Raw genomic sequence first — 22,008 nt, 5'->3', positions numbered from 1 at the left:
GCATGTGGTTGCCTATCTGCGGTGGAACTGGTGGCGCACTGCATAAGCACCGAAGTCTGCGGCGGCTCTGGTGTTTTCGCTGCAGAGCTTTTTCCCCCTTCTCTCTCTTTTCCTCTCTCTCTCTCCCCCCCCCCCCCCTCTCTCTCTCTCAGATGAGGTTCACTGCTCTCTCAGTCACGTGGCCCTCCTCAGTGAATACTTTGCTTCTTGCGGCTCCTCGGCAGTGCCAGCGATGTGAGATGCAACTCAGGGAGTCTCGCTCATAGAAGCAAAGTTATGGCACGGTCATCCCTGGAGAAAAAGGTCCCGCAGCAATCTTTCTCTACCAAAAAGTCCCTCACTGGTGATGCGCACATCCTTCTGCGACGCACAAACCGGGAGCGAGAACACCCACATTACGCGTCAAATTGATCTAATTGAATATTGGGGCAGAAGCGCGTCGAGGACTGGAGGATATATCAGGTATGGACTTATTTGCACATATAAGTTGATAAACAAACACATTTATTCGCATTGGATTGTAATGTTGGTCACACCAACACCCCTGAGAGATCAAGACTTAAGTTACCATTCAAACTGTTATCTTATGTGACCCGGAGCAAGGTATTTTTGGTTTACATAACTTTTTGGTCACGTCAGTGCATGTTTTCTTCACCGTACAGCTCACAGTGTACCGCTACAGAGTCGAGGTGGCTGATTCGTCGCATCTGCTTGAAAGATCCTTTTCTCGTCTCCCCAGCAGTGTTGAGTTGAGCGACGGCCACAATGCAACAGGCCTGTGAAGTGGAGATAACAACCAGCTCCCAGCTACACACGGTAAGACCTACCCGGGTTCTCTCCTCAATAATACGGTTGTGTGTCTTTGTGTGTGTGTTTGTGTGTGTGTCTGTGTGTGCCTCCGTGGACTAAGCCAAAAACTTTGAGCGTTTACTATATAATCTCACAATTATTCAGGACATAACTGTCTGTCTGCTCTTCTTCACATCTCAATGCAGAAGTAAAACTGTGCTCAGATAGTTGGAGGCTCCAGGTTGTGAATTTTTGTTGAAAATAGTCAGGCAGAAATAAAGGAAATATCATTAGAGAAGGTTATTGAAAACAAATGTTCACATACTGAGTTTTTAAAACAGTTTCTCCTCACTTTACTGTAATGCAGAGCCATGAAGAAATGCAAACTCTTGCAAAAGATAAATTTAGCAGACAAAGTAATCTACTGGGAGGAATAGAGATTAAACTACTTGTGCAGGCTGCATTTGAGGACATTAATGCTGCAGAGGGAGATGTGTCCTAGTTATTGCTCTGCGGTCTCGGTGTGAACGGTATTGTCTTTAGTGCAGGTATGATTTATTCTCAATTTGACTCAATGCAGAAAATGTTGTACAAACTGTGTGTGTGAAATGTGTAACTATCGTTCTCCACCTTCTTTGTACAATTAGCTTGCTTTCCCATGAAGCTCATGTGACACTCAGAATCTATGGCAAACTTTTAAATGCCTGCCATTTCAACTTTTGTCTTTTACCTGAAGACATGTCTTTGCACATATTTGAAGTGTAAGCTCTTGTTTAAAAATGGAAGAAAATAGTTTTATCCCAAAAAAGGAAAGAACGTTTGAGTGAGCTGTCCATCATGTCTGTACTCATGCAGCGAGGCTCACCTTGTGGCTGCATGTAGATGTTTCTGTCAAACTGTACAATAAACCTTAATAGGACAAAGCTGTGACCCAGTCCTGTAAAAGCAGATGGGTAGGTTAAAGCACAGCTGTGGAAAAGGAAGGGTTCGGAGGGGGGTTCGGGGGGGTTCTCCTACTTTCTGCAGGTGTTGACGCATGCCTCTTTGGTGTTGTGAGAGCACAGAGGTCAGCACCAGGCTGACATCTGTTTAACTTTATTTAAATCTTCAAAGTTGTACTTTCATGCTATTGAAGACATTTGAGATCATTCATTAATATAGCGTGTGTGTGTGTGTGTGTCAGTCATGAAAGCAATGTTAGTAGCTATTACAAGTTAAATCCTGTTATTTGTCCAAAACCGTGTTTCCTGTTATCTTCTTCTAGATTAAAACAAACCAAAGACCAAGAAGAGCCTGATTACTGTGATCAAATCAAATTCCTTCCCCCACGAAATTGATTAGATCTTAAAGGCCCCTCATAGATCCATACCACCACTCGATCACTCTGTTGAAGGCACAGCTGGCTCTTGGTGACAAATGACCTAACTGATGCTAAATGTTGCTTTTTCAAATGGCTTTTCTTCATTACCATACATCTTGTTAGCAATTAAAATGACTTGTTATTATTTCTCTTTGAAAATGGAAGGAGCGCAGCATTCTTCATAGTGCTCCACATCATTTGAGCCAGATTACTGCCTGCAGCACTATTGGTGCATCCCAGTTCAAGGTCCGCATTCTTCAAAGTGGACAGTTGTTGACTTAACAGTTCATGCAATTAGTTGATTTGTCTCGTAAAAAGTAAAAGTCACGCATCACATTTTAACATGTTGATAATTACAGGTTACAAAACTATTTTGACGAGTTCTGGGCAATTTTCTGTGACTAATTTTGTAAATTGTGTAACAAGGTAACGACAGTAACGCTGTGCCGATAGGTCCGTCATTTCTGTCTGAAATATTTCAACAGCGGTTAGATCAGGTCAGGTTTGTACAGAAATGTGTGGTTCCCAGATGATGAGTTTGGAGGCATACTGTGAAATATAACATAAACAAGATGTATTGGCACCACATTTGATCCATAGAGACTGTGAGTTATTTCTCTTTTTTCAGGTTTCAGAGCTGTGAGTGTGCGCCTGCATTCATTTTCATCTTGTTTTTCTAAATCTTATCATGGTCCACTCCTTGTTGCAGGCATACAAATATTCTTGAAACAGTCATAGTTACACGTGCCCTTCGACCAACCTGAGAATGACATTCGGAGAATAGGACTTCTGAGTTTATTCTCCACCTCCAGAGGCTTCAGGCATCCTACCAAATCAGCATTAACAGGTAACTCAATTAGCCAGTTAAAAAAAAACTCTTATCGTGTGATGCTGTCGCTGCTCGCGTTAACAACTAACCATATAATGTTCCTCCCTTGGTCACTTGGTAATGACAAGGTATGTAGGATGTGATCTGAAGCGTTACCCATGTGGGTGTGGGTGTATTTTTGTAATGGTCCTTATTGTACTATTGCAGGATAGACTTGTGCAACTTAATCATTCAGAGCAGCTGAAGAGAAAGTTTCAACCGAGCAGGACTCCGGACCAATGCACGAGCCTGAGGCCAAAACTGTATACTTCTTGAGTATTTAGGGGAGGTTTTTATCAATAAGTGTCTTTGCACTGGTAACTCCTGCTGGTGGTCGAGGCCGGAGGATCACAGAGTTCTCCCCACACATCATGCAGTAGTTTTCTCTATAGCAGTAAACAGAGATTTTGGATACTTAGGATGATTATTATTTATCATCTTTACTGACGGATGTGTTGTCACACAGCTCTGACTTCAGCATCTATTCAATGCAGCGTATTGTACCACAGGATTTTAAACTTGTGGACTTTTACTTTTTTCCGCATTGTTTTAGGCTCAGGCTTGAAACAGTAGTGCACTATGTAGTAAATAGGGATGGATTTTTGACAGATTGTCATTCCAATAAAGCGGTGGAGAGACTGTCTCTGTCTTCAAGACGCTGCAGCAGAGAATCTTTGTTTCTTTCAGACTGGGACAAAACGTCTGGCCTGGCTCGGATTTTTCTCTCAATTCTATCAAAATCATCAATTTTCCAAACTATTGGACAAGATATGTCTAACCATAACTCCTGTAACACATATTTGTGTTTTTAAGTATTTTCCCCTTCATTGGATGGCACGGACATCACTGCCATGTGTTAAGGTGTGTGGTGTTGAGGACCCAAACGCTCACGCAGCAGTTTTGAAAATAAAGCAAGGACTTTATTTTCCTGATTAGCAAGGGAGAAAAAACCAAGAAAGAATAAAACAATACAAAGACTAGAGTTATTCTTTCGGGAGGGCAACTTGACGGAACTCAAAGTTCCTGGAATCGAACGTAATGGACATGGACTCGATGTTCCATCTCACAGGAACCAGACTGGTGACTGGAACGAACTGACAAAGTGCCAGCTGATTCTTGTCCCTTAAATCACCTGGCGGTATAATAAATACCAATAGAAAAACAGACAGAAGGGGAAAAATAAGGCAGCACACACTAGTAGCCGGACACGGGGGGTAGACGAAAATTACAGGGTGACGGGTGGAGATTTCCACCTGTTATAATAGTAGGGGAGACACTGGAGTTGATAAGCGTGTCTTCTTGTCTGATCAATACGCAACTGTGAGGTGTGCGAATGGACCGAGCGGCCAGCTGCTGATCACTCACTCAACGAACAGATGGTGCGCGCACAGCGCGCAAAAAACATTTTTGGGAGCACCGAAGACCCATTTTGACCCAGGAAAAACCCTGAATGTATATATGGGATTAATCATGATTAATCCACAGAAACCTGTGATTAACCTGATTAAAAATGTTAATCGTTTCACAGCCCTAGTTTTAATACTTCATTGTGGGCGAATAAGAGAGTGCATGGCGTTGATCTTCTTTTCAAACTCGCTACCAGAAAGCAAATAAGCGCATTTCCCAAAATTGGTTAACAATTGTTTAGGCTTCCCTTAAAGTCTTTTCTTGGTGAAAGGTTCCCGCTCCCCGACCTTTAGTAGAGTCGTGGAGCCGTCCTCCGCATGCTGCACAGGCACACAGGTGATTCAGAACATAGTCATGCCAACATATTCACGCTATTCCACTGAACAACAGTTGGCTGTAAGTTACATTAAGGTATGTGACAGCAGCTTGTAAACATGGGTGTAACCAATGCGTGCTATAAGGAAGGACAGGTTTCAACACATTTCTTTCAGGTTCAAGGGTACAAACGTACATTTCAATAAGTCACGCAAAATGAAAGAATTCCACCGGACTACTTTAAGACAGCCTTCATGCCTGATGAAAAGATACGTCTTTAGTTTGTCATTGGTTGTTGGGATCATTTAAAAAATAAAAAAAAGTAAAGCTCAGATGTTGTGTACATACAAGGACAGATTTAGGACATTTGGACATTATTCACCATTAACTTTAGAAAAATCTTATATTAGACGAGAAGAATAATGTAAAAGTTGAGGAGAGAATCTGATGTTGGAAGTGTGCAATAACACAGTGTTATTCTCAGTGGCTTGGAATAGGAATTCTCAAAACTGTGGATTCAATCTCCTACTCATCCAGTCACTTGTGCACTTTATAAAATACATTTCTCATTCTTTTAAACAAATTGTATATGCTTTGGCATTCATGCATGATTAGGTAACATGCTCTGCTGTTTCCTACATGATCAACTACATGTTGATCAAAATGCATTGTACTGGCTCTTTGTTCAATAGTCTCACCCCTTAAAATATCAGTCACATGCAAAGTGGCTGAACCACTTATCATTTATTTCTATTTGATTTGTTTTGTAAATGTATCCTGATTCACAAATGAAGGAAGCATTAGATCAACCAAATATCAACCGGTTCTCTATAAAATAGCGGAGATGTTTTTACATTTATAATTATGTCTTTGTACTGCTGTAAAACAATCTTGTATTTTCTTTTCTGTGTTACAATTAAGTTACAGTACAAACAGACAAGCTGTAAATGTGATACCTGTTCAATTTCTTGCAATCAATCTCCCACATACAGAAATTTGTAACTGCATAGTTTAAATTTGGATATGCAAGCAAAGACAAACTGAAGCCTCAAGCTATTTCAATCACCGAAAACCACAACCAAAGTTTACCTCTGAATATACGTACAGAGAACACTGCTGTATTGACAACACGGTTAAGGTGTGTGACTATCTTGTTCGGGAAGAAGGACACGAAGACATGTCATTCTGATGTCATCAACATTCATATTTACTTTTCAGAGATAAACTAAGGACTTGGCGCCAGGTAATCCATTTTTTAGTGCTGTTTGTACAAATAGTTTCAAGAGATGCACTTTTTTGCAAATGTTAAGGATGAATCGAGAAATGTCCAGGGCAACTGAGGAAAACGTAAATACAAAGCTGTGATCTGCAATCCCCTAACGCTCGAACCCTCAGACCCCCGGCACATTCACAGACACGCACCCAAACACACTCTGAGGAAAACCTGTGCACAGCACATGGGGAGAAATACTTTGCTCGCAGTACACTGGCCCAATTCATTCCCCTTTTAATCCGCTCTGTGCTCTCTGCCTAATGTGGTCGCTGCTTCTGATATGTCTTAGTCGGACTGAGTTAGAGATGCAGGCTACAAAGGACTGGCGATAAACACAGGTTTACTACGGCCTCTCCTTCTACTCTGTTCAAGGCCTCTTTACCTTCCAGTATATTAGAGTCTCGTCAGTCATGTAACACCCTCATTTCTTCAGGTTTCATTGAGAATGTATGTGCTGGGCAATGGTCAGTATTGGATCTGACTTCAGTCACTTTGATTTATGAAACAACAGAAACATTATAATTACTTGGCCCTTCTGGGTTACATGTATTTCTGCAGCTTTCTCCTTATTGAAAAAGTAATAAGGACAAATAAAGAGTTACAAATAAGTAAATAACACCATAAAAAAAAATCCAAAATATTAAGAAAAAGGTAGTAACTGAAATGAAAACAACAGATTCACAAAAATATATATATATATACAGAAATAAATGAACAAAGAGATGTGAAAATAAATGAAAAAATGCTTTGAATTTAATATTTTGTTATTTGTCTTCATACTTTACTTTTTTTTAAATGTATTTATTTATCATTAAATGTACTACTATTGGTATTCCACTTTTTATAACGTTATTTATATATTTCTCTTTATATTCCCCCATTTATTGTCCTATTCTTTTACAGATGTATTTATTATTACGTCTCTCTGATGATCCTTTGGAAACAAGAAAGGCTCAAAGTCACTCAATGTCCCCCTTGGCTGTTGAGGTGCGCATATAAACTGCAGTGCAGCTGTTACTGTAACTTCCAGTGCTTGTAGGACTAAATCCCAAATACAGCTCTGGGGTTTAATGTTCATAAGTCAATTCTAGGAACAAATTGAAATAGCACAAAGTTCGTTCACCACCAAATGAAGCTTAAGCCCACCATGCCGAGGTCATGATGTTACGTGCTGACAAGAAGCTTCAAGATGCACACGATTGGATATTTGCACTTATTTTAAACTCCGCTCATTGAGTCCAGTAACTGTAATAGCAGAAAAAAGGTGGACAATTAACCATGTTTAGTTGCACTGTAACTGACTCGTTTCACAGCTCATTGACTTACAAGTGAGCAGAGTATTACTGTCTCCTGTGCGTCATTACAGGATCATAACCGACTCATGACGAACATCATCCAAAAAAGATTTGATTAACAGGTTTTGGTCCACAGTTTTCTGTAAAGTTGATTAGATTCAAAGCACTTTAATGAAGACAAATTCTGCTTGTTATGCTAGAATATGTACGGCCTTATGTGTTGAATGCTTCTGATTACGCAGCCGATGAGATTGTGAAGTTATTGATGTTTTATTTACTTCTTTATCTTCTAGTGACACCAAGGAAGCCATGAACCTGTTCAGGAAGGAGGCCATGGTCTCCAAGAAGGAAAAAGAGATCAATTATGAGGATCCTCCAGACGGAGGTTGGGGCTGGATGGTGGTGCTGCATTGCTTTCTGGTATATCCACTTCATTTTTTAAGAATCTTTCATACCTCAAACATGTGAATATTTAGCCCAACACTGTCGACCGACAAGCCTTCCCAAACGATGTATACAAATCCGAATATATTGTGTGTCAATAATGTGGTTTCCAGCCTTTCCGAGTCAAATTAAGCATGACAAGAAGTGTATGTATTTATCTCACGCGTGTGTGCATTTGCATGTGCATTCCTGCAGGTCAACGTCTTAGTGATGGGAACACTAAAGAGTTTCGGCATCTTCTTTGTGGCATTCCAAGATGAGTTTGGAGGCTCGTCAGAAAGCATCAGCTGGATCGGTTCCATCATGTCCAGTCTGCGTCTGTCTGGAGGTTTGTATCAGAAGGAAGAGACTCTGTCTGAAGCCCCCCTGCAGTGAGGCTTAAGACTGAATATGAAGACGATATATAATGTATATTCCCGTTTGATGCTACATTTCCTCTGCATATTTACACATAGGCAGCAGAAGATTATAAAATGATTCTATATATCTTTGCGCATCTTCTCCAGCACCCATTGCCTCTGTGGCCTGTGCCAAGCTGGGGACCAGGGTGACCTCCATTGCCGGTGCGTTGCTGGTTAGTGGAGGCTTCATCATCAGTATTTTCGCCAGCAGTGTGCTGTTCCTCTGCATCAGCATGGGGGTGATAGTTGGTGAGTCAAAATATGTGGTTCGCCAAAATGACGCAATGAGTCGTGAATCTGCTGATGACTGAAAACACAAAGCCAACCCAGCGTATCCTCTCACGAGACAACTCTTTCTGTCTAGATTAATTATTTATCCTGTCTGCCTACATTCCTGCTGAGGACACTGTGTCTGATAGTGATAACCTTCCTTATTCTTCTTAGGAATGGGGTTTGCACTACTTTACCAATCCTTCTCAGTCGTCACTGCGCTGTACTTCCGAAAGAGGCTCGCCACGGCGTATGCGATCGGGCGTTCTGGGATGGGTTTGACCTTTGCCCTTGCTCCGTTCACTCAGTTGCTGCTGGAACAGTATGCTTGGCAAGGTATGCAGGACAAATCTGTTAATGACTAGTGCATTCTGTATAATATATGTGAGTATTTGTTCTTATGTAATTCCTTTTTGTGTGTAGGTAGAAATACAGTATATACAAGGTGACATTTTGGGTCCTGAGGTCTCTTTGCCCCCCCCCCCCCCCCCCCCTCCACAGGTGCAATGCTGATTCTTGGCGGCCTCATGCTGAATCTGGTGGCCACTGGGATGCTCCTGCGACCAATTTATTTGAAGCCCACTGTTTTAAACCCTACCTCTTCTCCTATTCAAAAGAGCCCAGCCTTATCCATTAAAAGCTCTTCAGAGAAGGAATACACGAAGAGCTGCTTGAATGGCTCCTCTCACTTATCCAATGGCATCTCCAAAGCAGACTCATTCCCATCCCCTCCTTCTCCTCCTCCTCAAGGGGACACTGAGAACCCGGAGGGCCAATGTACTCAGGGATCCCAGGATCAGTCCGTGAACCCTGAACTGACCAGACTGGTCCTCAATGGTGTGAATGGCCACAAGCCCCACCATGACTTGGGTCAGTGTAAGCCCAAAGCTCCAGACAGCTCATCGGAGCTCAATGGCAGCATGAATGGGTCCACAAGTGTTGCTCACTCGCATGCCGGTCCTCCGAGTGAGGTGGCCGTCATAACAAACAAGGTATTGGATTTCTCCCTGCTAAAGGACCCGTTCTTTTGTATCTACACTTGGTCCTTGGTTTTCAGCCAGCTGGCCTACTTCATCCCCTATTTCCACCTGACTGCTCGAGCCAGAACCCTGGGCATCGATGCCATGGACGCTTCCTTCATCATCTCTGTGGCAGGTGAGGCACCCATTGGTCAACATGTTTGACTCTGTTTTTATGATCCAATTTTAAGGAATAGTGTGACTTTTTTTCTTTTCCAGGAAAATTGATATAGCTTGCATGTCTGCATAGTAAATATAGCTGCAGCCAGCTAGCATAGCTTAGCATAAAGACTGAAAACATTGGGAAACAGCTAGCTTGGCTCAGTGCAAAGGTAACACGATCCTTCAACCAGGAACTCTTAAGCTCACTAATTTAAACGTTGGATCCCATCAACGTCAAATCTTCAGTAAACACATTTGGGCTTGTGGATCCAAGCGGATTTCCCAAAACACAGATCTATTTTCATGGTTATGCAAATTCATTCATTCATTATTCGATGAGACTCGTTAGTCATCTTAATTATATTGATTTTGATAATGAAACTATGACGGTGGTTCCCATAGATTGAGTTTCAGATCAAACGTCTCCTATTACGTATAGAAGCATTGTCATACGCAAATGTAGGCGCCCTTTGTAAACCTTCCAGACTCCTGATTGAATAGAAGTGGATTGCTGCGGTTTGTTTGGCTTCCAACAGGAATTTCACAGTGATTTTGAAAAGGGAGATCCAGGTTTAATAAGCAATGCAAAAAAAGTCCTCAGTCAACTTTTAGGCATTAATTATTTGTGAGCTGTTCAGACTCTGCAGTCTTATGTAATGTGCTTACATAAAAGCTGAACTTTGGTCCACAGGCCAGGGTTCAGCAGTATGCCATTGATGAGGCCTCTCCATTATTTACAGAAAGCAGCATTAACATTTTTAACACTGTCCACATATGCGTGTAGTTTTGGAAAATTGCTTTGTCAGGCTTTGTGAATAATTGAAATACTCCAGACAGGTTCGTGCGTTTACGACTTACTGGCTTCTGTTTTGTAATCTATACATCGGTAATCGGTAATCGACAAACAGCGATATTATTACACTTTTTAAATAATTCTTTAGGGCTTTTTATTGCCTTTATTGTGAGCTGAAGGCCGCTCCAGATACGCTTTGATCAAAGGAGCTTTTTAGTTAAGGATAATTCCAGTTAAATGGTCACATCAATTTCTTTATGAAGTAATTAAGGGAGATGATGTAAAGGATGATATTGTCCTAATACAGAAAGTTCATACATCTCCTGTTCAATTATGTATCAACAATTATTTTGGGGAAATGGTTTAAATTGCCTAAAGGAGAGTTTCCCAAAAAAAGGAATATTTTTTATCAACGGTATCAGGGTGAGCCTGTGAATAATTAGTGTTTCCTTTTGTCAGCATTGGTGCAGCTGGATATTACCACTGCTGGGCGATTGAGTCAAAACTAAGGATGGTGTCAAGTAATACTGCTGGAGAAAATTAGACGGGATTCACTCAAATTACAGTTTTTCTCGATTGCTTAAACACATTTTTTGAAAGCATGCCTCGTTTTCTCAAAACTCTAAACACAAATCCCAAAACCACTCACACAAAATGCAAAACCCTTTATATCTCCTGCAAAATGCAACTTTGTTTTCAAAACATTGCTATGTCACCTCAAAAGGGTATTTTGTTTTCAAATGACAAACACAGCCCATTATATGAGTTGACATTCTGAGCATCGATTGAACACTGATGTGCTCAATGGAAAACACTACGATGAAATGGGAAAACACGAGTATGAAGGCCTTATCAGGAGCATGCCTTTTCATGTCCAGTAGTACTGTACGCTTTCTCCTGTTGTAAAATATTGTAAATGTATAATGTTTTAACTCAAAATATAAAACAACACACAAATATACAACAACAAAATTTCTTTCTTTTTTCAAATTTTTTCACAGAACAAACAATAGAAAATAGACCACTACAGTCAACAAAAAAAGAAAGAAAAGTGTAAATAATAAAGGACACAAAAAATACTCCTCTGCCTCTCTGGTCTCCTCTACCTTCCATGTTTTCATCCATTCTTCTTCAAATCAGGAGGTCACCTGTGGCCCTTATATTGCTAAAGCCTTGATTCCAAATTGCACAACAGCCGTGGAAATGGAAGTTTTGCCAATTGAACAGCAGTGTGTTCTGTCTGAACACAAGGAGGTTTTGGCATTGATGAAGTGTGCAAAGTAGAGAGGATGGTGTTTAGTGTTTTGAAGAAAGTGTGGCTAACAATTGAAATCTGTGTCTAAAGCAGATAATTGTGTTTATAGTTTAGCAGAATTGGTTTAGGGAGTTGGCACATGAGTTACAGGTTGTGGTCATTGTGTTATAAGTTCCAGTTTTTGTGTGTAATCAATCGAGAAAAACTGTAACTGACAAATAGGCTTTAAGGGCCTGAAACTAATCTCTACATCGTTTCTATGACACAAAGCAGAGAACATTGTCCCTCTGGTCTATGGGGTCACTTCTGAGCTTCATGCCAGCGAGCAGCAAGACTGACTGATTCTTTTGATTCAGACACGTTTGTTCAGTCACATTCTCTGGTCATGTGCACAGAAAGAGAGAGAGAGAGAGAGAGAGAGAGAGACCACAAAGCCACCATCCCAGTTTCCCTCTTTCCACAAACTAGTGCTTGTCATAGAAGCCCATTGACTCGGCTGAGGGAGGGAGGCCACTGTCGTCCGGGTCAGTTTATTCGTCAACCCTCAGCCACCAACACCGGCGCTAACTGGAGTTGCTAAGCAACACCTAACTAAGTAAAGTTGTTGGCAGTGGGACCAGGGGCTCCCGATGTTGTTTGAGTCTCGTCCTAAAGTGGCTCATACTTTGCAGAGGATGAATATGTACAAAAGAGGAGGCAAGACAAGCCAACTTCCACCTTAGAGAAGCTGAGAAACCCAACATGTCTTTTATAACCACTTTGCTTTAATCTAGTGACAAAATATCCCTCCTTGAAGCAAAGGGAATGGCACCTCTCCATGCCTGGCAACCTCCCGACGGTTGGGTTAATGCACAGAAATATGCATAAAGAATACACCTTCTCTACCTGTCAGCTCTACGGGGAGAACTAATAATGTCCCTGATGCAGTCGGCTTGAGGTGCTACTTGGAGAGGCCACATTTAAGCTGCAGTGTACTGAGTTTGAACAAGAACAGCTGCAGGCCTGAAACAACCTGCTGAGGCTAAAACACACAAACAAACTCACAACTTGTCTGTGTGCAAGCAGGGACACCCCGGGACACGAGAGGAGGACACATAAACAGAGCACAGCTGCCTCATTTCATCTTTTCGGTTCTGTAAGGAAAGTACGTGTTCACTGACGAGGCGTTTGTTTCTTGTATTCATCTGAATTTCAGTCTAAGCCTTGAGGAGTGAACATGTAGCTGACCAGCATTAATTACATCCACTTGTTGATTTATGTAGATTAATGTAACGTTTATTCACAATACAAACACACCTGCATACTTTACTTGGTCACAAACTCATCCATATTCAGCAGAATTGTCCTCTGCTCCAAACTGAGTGTCAGTGGCTGCAGCCTGTGCAGCTGTGGTGCAGAGGCTGAGCAAGGGATGGGTATCAATAGCTCAGCGCTCCCTGCTTGTAGCTATTCCTGCGCCGGTCAATATACCCCTGCAGTGTCTATCGCATTCCAGGTGACCTCAGCAGAGAACAACACAATTCTGCCAAGTCATCACACCCGATTGGAGTAAACAATCAATCGGATGGGACGAAGTGCATAATGAGTAGTTAGCCTGTGTTGCACGTGTAATACAGATGTTCACAAATGGATCTGTTGCCACTGTTGGTGGAAACATGCTTGTTTAAGAGGACAGTGACAACTGGGACTCAAAATACATGTGTCATCATTCACGTTTGACATGAATGCAAAGAGGTGTAGCTGCAGAGCGACATTCTCCCCTCATATTTTGCGTGTGTCGTCCTCCCCTGGACTAAACTATCTGCATGGCAGAATATCATTGAGGGTTGCGCTTTTCCTATATATATTTTTAACAATTGGGTGAACTGACTCCTTTATGCATCTAACTTTAAATGTTAAATGTGAAGCGCCCTGATTATTAAAGTCGTTTGAGTCGAAAGGTGAAGAGAGCAGTGATGCTCGGTTTTTTGTATTCCGTCAAAAGCTCTATAACCAAAGAGCAGCTCATCCCTGAATATGTTAGTGTATGCATCCCCCTGTCTGCCTCTCTTCTCTCAGTCCTTCTTTCAAGAAACAGGGAGGAATATCTTGTACTTACCAGTGTAATAAACTCGGTATCAATAATGCTTTCTAAGGAGTACATACTTTTAAAACAAACAATAAGACAATTAAAGCCTAAGAAAAAGAAAAGACTTTTTCCCCTTTTGCTCTCATCCCCAAGAGTTTTACTTTCAACCGTCTCCTTTCGTTGCAGGTATCACAGAGACCATCGCCCAGCTGGCCTCGGGCTGGGTGACCGACCGGAACCTCTTCCATAAGTACCACTACCACAAGGCCTACCTGATCCTCTGCGGCCTGGTCAACCTGCTCGCCCCACTGGCGACCTCTTACATCCTGCTGATGATTTACGCTATCTTCTTTGCCATCTTCTGTGGTGGATACATGGCTCTGCTCCTGCCCGTTCTAGTAAGGAGACCACCGTATTTGAACATTGGGACTCTTTACACTTTGACAGGTCCTCTCACTTTTTACATGTGGCTCACTTGGAAGAATTGGACTATGGGTTTACAGATTATGGATGAATGGGAAATGAATAATCAAGACTAAGGGCTCAGTTTTAAAGGCCGAATGAAACGATGGTGTTTATGCTCTTCTGTAGGCCGGTATTTGTTTTAATCAACTTGCAGATATTTTCAACATTTCTGACAGATAATCATGTTGAACTTGTTGAATAGTCGTAACAGGAATCTCAAAACATTCATCCATTTAAGACTGTTGGCTTTGCAAAATGTCTGTTGCAATACTGTAGTATTATGAAGGATATGTAATTTTTATTTTTTATTTTTTTTAAATGCATGCAAAACACTTTGCTTTCTATTTGAAAAAAGCCAATCAGAAAGAAGATGACCCAACTAGAGCTTCAGTTGAATGTGTTGTTCTGCTCTGCAGGTTGATCTCGTGGGGTCAGAGAAACTCAACAACTCCATGGGCTTCTCCATGTTCTTTGTCGGCCTGGGTTGCCTGACAGGACCTCCTTTGGCAGGTGAGTGGATCACACATGGAAAACCTTGAGTCAGACATGTGCTGACCCACTTTTCTACATGAACACAATAACAACCCCATAAAAATGCACCGCATATGTAGCCATGAATTTACTGTCCTGAAGTCATCTGTTATTCGGAGGGCAAGGTGAGGTTTGTACATGCTTGTGTGTGTGTGTGTGTGTGTGTGCGATTGATTCTTTTCTTATGAACATATTTGTTTTGAAGTGTAGAGGTACATATTTTCACTTCCCTGCAGTGCCTCTAAGTGTGTGCCTGTCTGTGTGTGTGCATGCAGTCATTATGAAGAGTGAAACCTGAAACACACGGCCTTTAGTTAGTGCAGCCCTCAATGCAGACGGAGACTTTGGGGTTGCTTTGACAAAAATGCATACATGGTTACTGGGTCAAATGTCATCTTGCCTAAAGTCAAGTAGAACAACAGTGGTGTGCTCATGGCGGGGTTTGAGTCACTCTGTTTAACTAATGGCAGATTGTCTTTGTTAGTCTTAGAGAGCCGTTTATAATCTGGAATTAGTTTTTTGTTACAGTGTTTTCTTTTACAACAGGTTTCGACAGATTCATTAACTACGACTTTCCTCGGTTCGCCTATAAAAACAGAAAATCATATGCATAACACATAAACTGTGGGCGTGAATAAAACCAGTTTTCATCTTTCATCAATAGAATGTTGCAACTTGCTTAGAGCTTGCGCAACATACTCACATACGTTTTTTTTAACTCTTCGAGCCCTTAGGTAACATTTGGCTCCAGTTAAAGCGGGTTTTCCTTGAACATTTTGACATGAACCCTGTAAACTGAGTTGTGCAGTCCCTTCAAAGGAGCATATGGATTTCGGGGTTGAAATGTGACTAATGACCCCCTTTAGGGTTGTATGGAAATATCATGTGGCTCTGTTTACCATCCCTGCTGGTCAAGTAGGAAACAAACATAAGTCCAACTATGCGCCCTTCTTGTGACGACTTGTTGTCATATCCAGGATTTTAAACTTTCCACAGCTGTTATGGTTGTACCTGTTTTTAATCCGATCCTGTGACACTTTTTTGTCAAGTGAAAGATCAAAGTGTCTCATGTGAAGAAGACCAATAAAACCACAAAGTCACCTGCAGTATATTTTCACGCATGAAATGTGAGCACCCACCATTCTGTAGTTGAGACGTATGAAGAACGGAAAACTGTGCAAATTATGAACATAAAGGGTTACTTTAAAACATGTAAATATCCATTATGGAAAGACATACTACCTAAAAGGAAAATTATAACATTTAACAAACATATGTGTCCTATTTAACAATGTATATGATTATAGGTACTATGATCTTTCTTAATTACATTTTTATGGTATGTCATAATTTACATATTTTTTGATGAAGCATACTGTAATCTTTCTATCGACATTTTTTATGAAAATCTTTTTTAACATACATTGTCATTTATATAAATGAATAGATTATGACATTTTTGCCACGTTTGTCACATACAATGTGGCTTCATATGAAGTGTGTAAAGTGGTTAAATGGACCCTCTAGAGGCGAGTTTCACTGTGTTGTCATTTTATCTTAGTTTAGCTCCTAGTCTGAAGCGTCCTGACCCTTCATGTATTGGATCATTTTTCCAGCAAAAACTCAGTTTGAAATCTGACTTGTATACAGAAAATGTACAAATCGTTATTGATAATTGCATAAACATATTATTACAGAGTATTTCAGGGTTCCACTATGCACACACAAAAATAGAGCACAGAAATATAAGACATCTAACTATAATTCTCTCAGCATGTGAAGGGATTTGAGCCCAACTAATTATTGTGCCTTTTCCATTGAGAGTACATGTGTGCCTGTAAATCAACATTGAAATAAGATATGCATAAGATCCCCACATTCAACAGGCTTCCTCAGCTTGTTTCCACATCATATATTAATGAAGTTGTGTGGCTATAAATGACTATTTTTAAATAGACTTTTGTTGTGTTTTGCAGGCTTCCTGTACGACTACACTCAGACTTACGACTGCTCCTTCTACTTGGCCGGGCTCTGCTATCTGCTTTCTTCTCTCTCTCTGTTCCTGGAGCCGGTGGCTCAGCGCTGGAAGGCAAGGAACCAAGTGACCCGGACCACGAGAGCAGAAAGCAGCTGTAAGACCAACGGCTGCTTCACCCCCGACCGCCTCCAGAACGGCGCTGTGTAGGAATGAAACTCGGGGAAGGCCTTCGATCTTGAACCAGCATGCTCACAACTTGCCATGGGCCTGCATACCTTGGACCTTGGACTCCTGCTTTAAGTTGGGACCTAAGTGACCCTTATTTTCAGCAGGAGCGACTCATTGGCCGGGGAGACCACAGTTAACATGTCTAATACGGGACGATGGCGAATAGATGATTAGATTGAACCTTTAAAGAGCCAACGTTTTAGTGTTCTGTGAAATATTTTTACTCCCTTTTGTTGTTCCTATCAGAAGGTACATGCAACCAAACTGAAACATACATCCTCCAGCATATTGTAATACTACTTGTTAAAACACAATCTAAATCTGTTTCCCCATGTGACAACAAAGCTGCATTCCCTTTGCAGCATCTTTTCATTGCAAATAATATGTCTGGAAACAAAGCTACGCAGAAGAGCTCGACATCCTGTGATCAGAACTCTTCTTGTTCATGTGACGGCATCGATGGACGCTCATATCCATGAGGAAATACTTCTCACTCGATTTCTGTGGAAGCGTCTGTAAACCTGTACTCACTGGTGTGCACTTTGGGCCAAGTTGTGATTATGCTGCATGACATTTCCTCTGACCTTTTAAATGCCTGATAATTAGGATACTGAGCAACCACTTTGAATGAAAATGTGGCACCTTTTATGCGGAGCGGATATCCAATTAGGTCAATGAAGACAATTGAGGCGATATATTCCTCAGTCACACCTATATTGAAAGAGAACTGTGCCTATATGTAATAATAATACATCAAATTTCTATCGCGCTTTTCATAATACTCAAAGACGCTGTACCAGGATGCATTGCACGTGAGCTTGTGACACCCGGAGGGCCCCTGCTGGCCATATCCTCATTTACTCTGCTGTTTACTATGGCTCGTATAAATAGGGCTAGATATCAGTCTGCCAAATTACTGCTAAATGTGTCCTCGTCCAAAACATCCACTGCACTTGTATTTTGGAAATGTAGCTAGTTTAGAATACAAGCGAAAAGCAAAAGGAAGTTTGGTTTGAGCAGCATCGAATGCCCTCAGGCAATCCTTGCCTCGAATTACATCACAGGACGGCACTGGACACACGAACAGCAAAACACATTTTGCAGCTGCAAACTCAGCTTTCTGGCTCAATTTAGCACACCGAGGAATTTATTGCTTCAAACAACGACATTTACACTGATCCACATAAAAGGTGGCAAATGTCCCCTCCAATTGCAACCTGCTTTTCAAAGCCAAAAAGCAGCTACTGCTTCAGCATTATATTCACTTGCCCCAACTAGATTATTGTATTCACAGGAATAGATTGTATGGCATGTGCTATAAGCATTAAGAGCCTTTATTTCTGATATATGACGGCCGCTTTTTACTTCTTCACCATACTTAAACGATCAAACTTCACAAAGTTAAGCTCATGTGAGGCGCTGTTTGGATAATTTCCCCAGAGATTATAATGGACAGAACATTTTATTTTCCTATTAAACTCCTTCATTAAATTGTTTTGGGTTTAATGCCTTCATCTACTTCCATTTAAATTTCATAACATCACTTCAGTTGTTTCATACCTCTCGTGGTTTTTCTGGAATTGCAGTTGATGTTTAAAACTTCTTCTCATAACTTTTCAGGAGTTATGATGTGTGTGTATTCTGCAGCGAACACTGACTTGTGGGAGAGGAGCGTTTAGGGTTGAACTGAAGCCCAGCTGCCTCGGACACTTTCACTCACCTCGGCTCCTAGCAATGCTTACAAGTCAAATAATAAGTATTTAAGGACTCAACTGACACGTCATCTTCTTAAATCACGTTGTAACACACTTGAACCTACTTGCAGTGTTTGCACCTGCAGTTTTGAATGCAAGTGGGTAAACTTTGTTATTTTTAATCCTACTAACTACAAAATGCCTCCCTCTTTTTATGGTTCAGTCTCGACTCATTTAAAAAAAACTTGACATTCACGTTGCGTTTGACTTGCGCTGGCAAGCGTGCAGATTACGAGACGTCTGACGGCTCATTGCGAGCTGTTCTATGCAAATTGACCCAAATACCCCTATAAGAAGAAGTCTGTTTGGTCGAGATTTAAGTATGATTCCTGAATATATTGATCACAGTTGGACTGCTGACGAGCTCCGCTGAATAGCAGGTTTTCTGTGAGATTAAGTGTAACTTGTTCTTTAAATGTCTGTTAATCTCTGACTCACTGTTTTCTTGCTGTTGCCAAATTTAACTGGGCTGGTCGGGAACTGTTGCCCCTCCTTTACAGTGCCGGCAGGCAATTAATGTCAATGCAATTTAAAAATGATATTGTGTTTATGTTTGGGAGCATGATGGTTGTTCAATCTTTTTTCTAATGTCGTAGAGGTTTTTTTTGTGTTTTCAGTGAATGACTTGTTTTTCACCACTGTTTGCCTTTCAAGGTACTGTATTGTATCTTTACTAACGTTCCTGTCATGTCAGCCAAAGACACATTAGAAACCTACAACTTGAAGCTTATTAGTAAAATAATAGTTTGGACTGTCTATATAATTGAAACCACGATGATCAGCCATTATTATGTCATTTCAAAGTCTTCACTGAGGACCAGAATCCAGTGATAGACACATAGACATGTGTTTAGTCCCACGCTGCCCTCTCGTGGCAGAGCATCGCCTCTACACAAAGAATGCTGCCTCAATTAGTACCAAATTATTCCCCCTCATCTCACTTTCACAATACTGAGCAAGGCTCTTTGTTTTGTTTCAATAACGACAGTCATGCACAAAAGCTCCTTTGGCTCACAAGTTTCATTCACCGCCAGTTTGCTTTTGTGATTGAGGACCACTGAATATTTTGTACCATAATAAATCTTTCATGAAATGTATGCTTTAAAGTAGATTTTGGTTTGGGATCTGGATATTTTAAGAAATTGGATGCTTGAGCGATATCTTGAAATAATTTGTACGCCCCTTTGGAAACCGAGTTCTGTTTGATTTGACGTTTTCTTTGCAGGAAATGCATTTATGGGTAAAGCACTGTTTTGTCACTACTTTGGCTCCGGGATTTCTCAACTGATAGTTTAGAAAATATGCTTAACCAATCATAGATATCCACGTTCTTCCTTCAAGGTCCCTTTGTGAGCCTTGTAACAGGCTGAAATAAACTGGCATGTGACTCAAGTCTGCTCTTGTTTGATTTAGACAATAAATCAGCTGATACCACATCAACGTCTCTCTCTCCAAAACAATTCAAAACACTCACAATTTAAAACATATTTATAGATTTTATTGACACTTAATTGACATACAAACAGAATTATTTAAACTATATCATTACATTAATTTCCATCTTGGGTTTAAAAGTAGACCCGACAAATGCTTGTGATTAATTAAGGTAAAGAAAGGGTTCAACCTTTAATGTCATTCAGACTGTTAATGTTCTGACAATCAAACGTGTTACTTACAGTCGATGACATCACAGTGTGTGTTGATTGCCGGCCTGGAATCACACGGCCGTCCATCATAACTCTGTATCGGAAACATAAACACATGTTTTAATCTTGAGAGCAGTTTACAGTGTCACGGATTTGGGAATGATTGTTAGGGCTGGTTATCAACATAATATTCCAGTGTGTGCTTCATACCTCAATGAACTGCAATCAATCAGCACGGAGAACATAAATCTACTGGGAAATTATATTTGACACATTTGTGGCTTTTATGGCTCACGGTTTGACTTGTAGTAAATCAGTTGCTCTTTCCAACAGATATGAGATGTGTGGAACTGAATGTTCAACGCCATATCGTACAGTTTGCATTAACACAATGCTCAGAGTTATAACTTGGTACCTTTATGAAGGATTATAGGTAATGATATGGCTCCTTGTTGAATTTATCCAAAAAAACAAGCAGAGTAGTAGACAAACTAGATCTGTGGGGAGGTGACTGCATCATCCCGTTGAGGAAGAGTTGCTTTAGCCAGCCTGGATTCTCTGGACCGCTCTGCATGGACGCACTAGCAGAACGTATCACTCTTTTAAACACGGCCGGAAGAACTAGCTTTTTATCAATCAGAAGTGTGCGCATGAATCATGACTCCCTCAGTGATCGTGTGTATTTTTATTTCTTTTGATGGGGGGTTTTTTCATGATTTTATGATGAGGCCAGTATTTGATCGTAACCTGTATGTTTATTGCTTTTGATGATGTTTCTGTGATAAACTTTTTCTCCATTAGTGATGGCTTGTAATATCTGGCCACAGAGACCACGGTTGAAATGTAGCCTTTCGCTAAGACTGACACATTTACCCCTGGGTTGATGGATGTGTACGGTATAAATAAATAAATGACGTGAACCCATATCTAGTGATACATTGACTCGGTATAACTTAATTTCTCCAGATCTCGGCCAATCGATATCACAAAGTAGCCTTTCAAATGTGTGACATCCTCGTTTTAAGGGTAGAAGACGGCCACGTTTGTTAACAGTGTGTATGAAGATAAAAGCGAATACCTAATTTTTTAACCAAAACAAATATCTTTCCGAGCATCATATTGCTGCTCGATAAATTGATTTGTGAATACCTACTTGCATACCTCTCTGGTTCTGGTTTGACACTGTATGACGAATAGCACATACAGCCCCAATATACTGGGAGCATACTGGTATCGTGGACTTGACCTCCTTTAGACCTCACACTCATATTCTCTATTGTATGAACTGGAGGTTATCATTTGCGGCCTTTAATCATTAATAGCTCCTTATGCAATAGACTATTTTTATTTTCTTCTAACATTAGTTCCTTTTTAATTACCTAACTGATGTTGAGGCTCGAACAATAAATAATATAACAAATATTTCAGGATCAATAACCTTATCTATGAGGAGCAGTGGCTTACTCCCAATGTTAAACGTGAAAGATTGCAAGTCTTTAAAGACATTAACAATATTAGATCAAAATTACTTTTCCTGTAGTTTCTGGCAAGTTCTTTTTTTTCCCAGTGCCAAGATGAAGATTTAAGCAAATAATAATCAACTGCAGTAGCTTAACTGTAGATTGTCAACCGTTTACATCAAGTAGGCACATCTGCATGACGACGGCATATCTAAAGAGCATATATT

General features: G+C 40.7%; 1 protein-coding gene across 4 annotated transcripts; it reads left to right on the top strand.

The window, feature by feature from the left end:
• The first annotated feature begins 163 nt into the window (after positions 1–163).
• On the top strand, positions 164–20,111 carry slc16a4 (solute carrier family 16 member 4). Of its 4 annotated transcripts, none has more exons than XM_056422887.1 (11): positions 164–462; positions 740–816; positions 2,859–2,996; positions 7,601–7,727; positions 7,947–8,079; positions 8,258–8,401; positions 8,597–8,758; positions 8,924–9,577; positions 13,906–14,117; positions 14,601–14,694; positions 16,692–20,111. In XM_056422887.1, the coding sequence occupies exons 4-11, from the start codon at positions 7,617–7,619 to the stop codon at positions 16,898–16,900; spliced, it is 1,719 nt and encodes a 572-aa protein (XP_056278862.1). In that variant the 5' UTR covers positions 164–462; positions 740–816; positions 2,859–2,996; positions 7,601–7,616; the 3' UTR covers positions 16,901–20,111. The 4 variants fall into 4 exon arrangements, with proteins under 4 accessions (XP_056278862.1, XP_056278860.1, XP_056278861.1 ...); XM_056422885.1 differs by having other exon boundaries at positions 663–816; XM_056422886.1 differs by lacking the exon at positions 164–462 and having other exon boundaries at positions 476–816.
• The last annotated feature ends 1,897 nt before the right edge of the window (positions 20,112–22,008 follow it).

This window comes from Pseudoliparis swirei, chromosome 9 (assembly GCF_029220125.1).
Source record: "Pseudoliparis swirei isolate HS2019 ecotype Mariana Trench chromosome 9, NWPU_hadal_v1, whole genome shotgun sequence".
NCBI classification, from domain to species: Eukaryota; Metazoa; Chordata; class Actinopteri; order Perciformes; family Liparidae; genus Pseudoliparis; species Pseudoliparis swirei.
This window is presented reverse-complemented; position numbering and strand designations above follow the sequence as displayed.

Coding starts and splice junctions, on each gene's coding strand:
- slc16a4 (XM_056422884.1), top strand. CDS start 6,941: ATGATCCTTTGGAAACAAGAAAGGCTCAAAGTCACTCAATGTCCCCCT. Junction 8,402..8,596: donor CAGCATGGGGGTGATAGTTG/GTGAGTCAAAAT, acceptor TATTCTTCTTAG/GAATGGGGTTTGCACTACTT. Junction 14,118..14,600: donor CTCTGCTCCTGCCCGTTCTA/GTAAGGAGACCA, acceptor TCTGCTCTGCAG/GTTGATCTCGTGGGGTCAGA.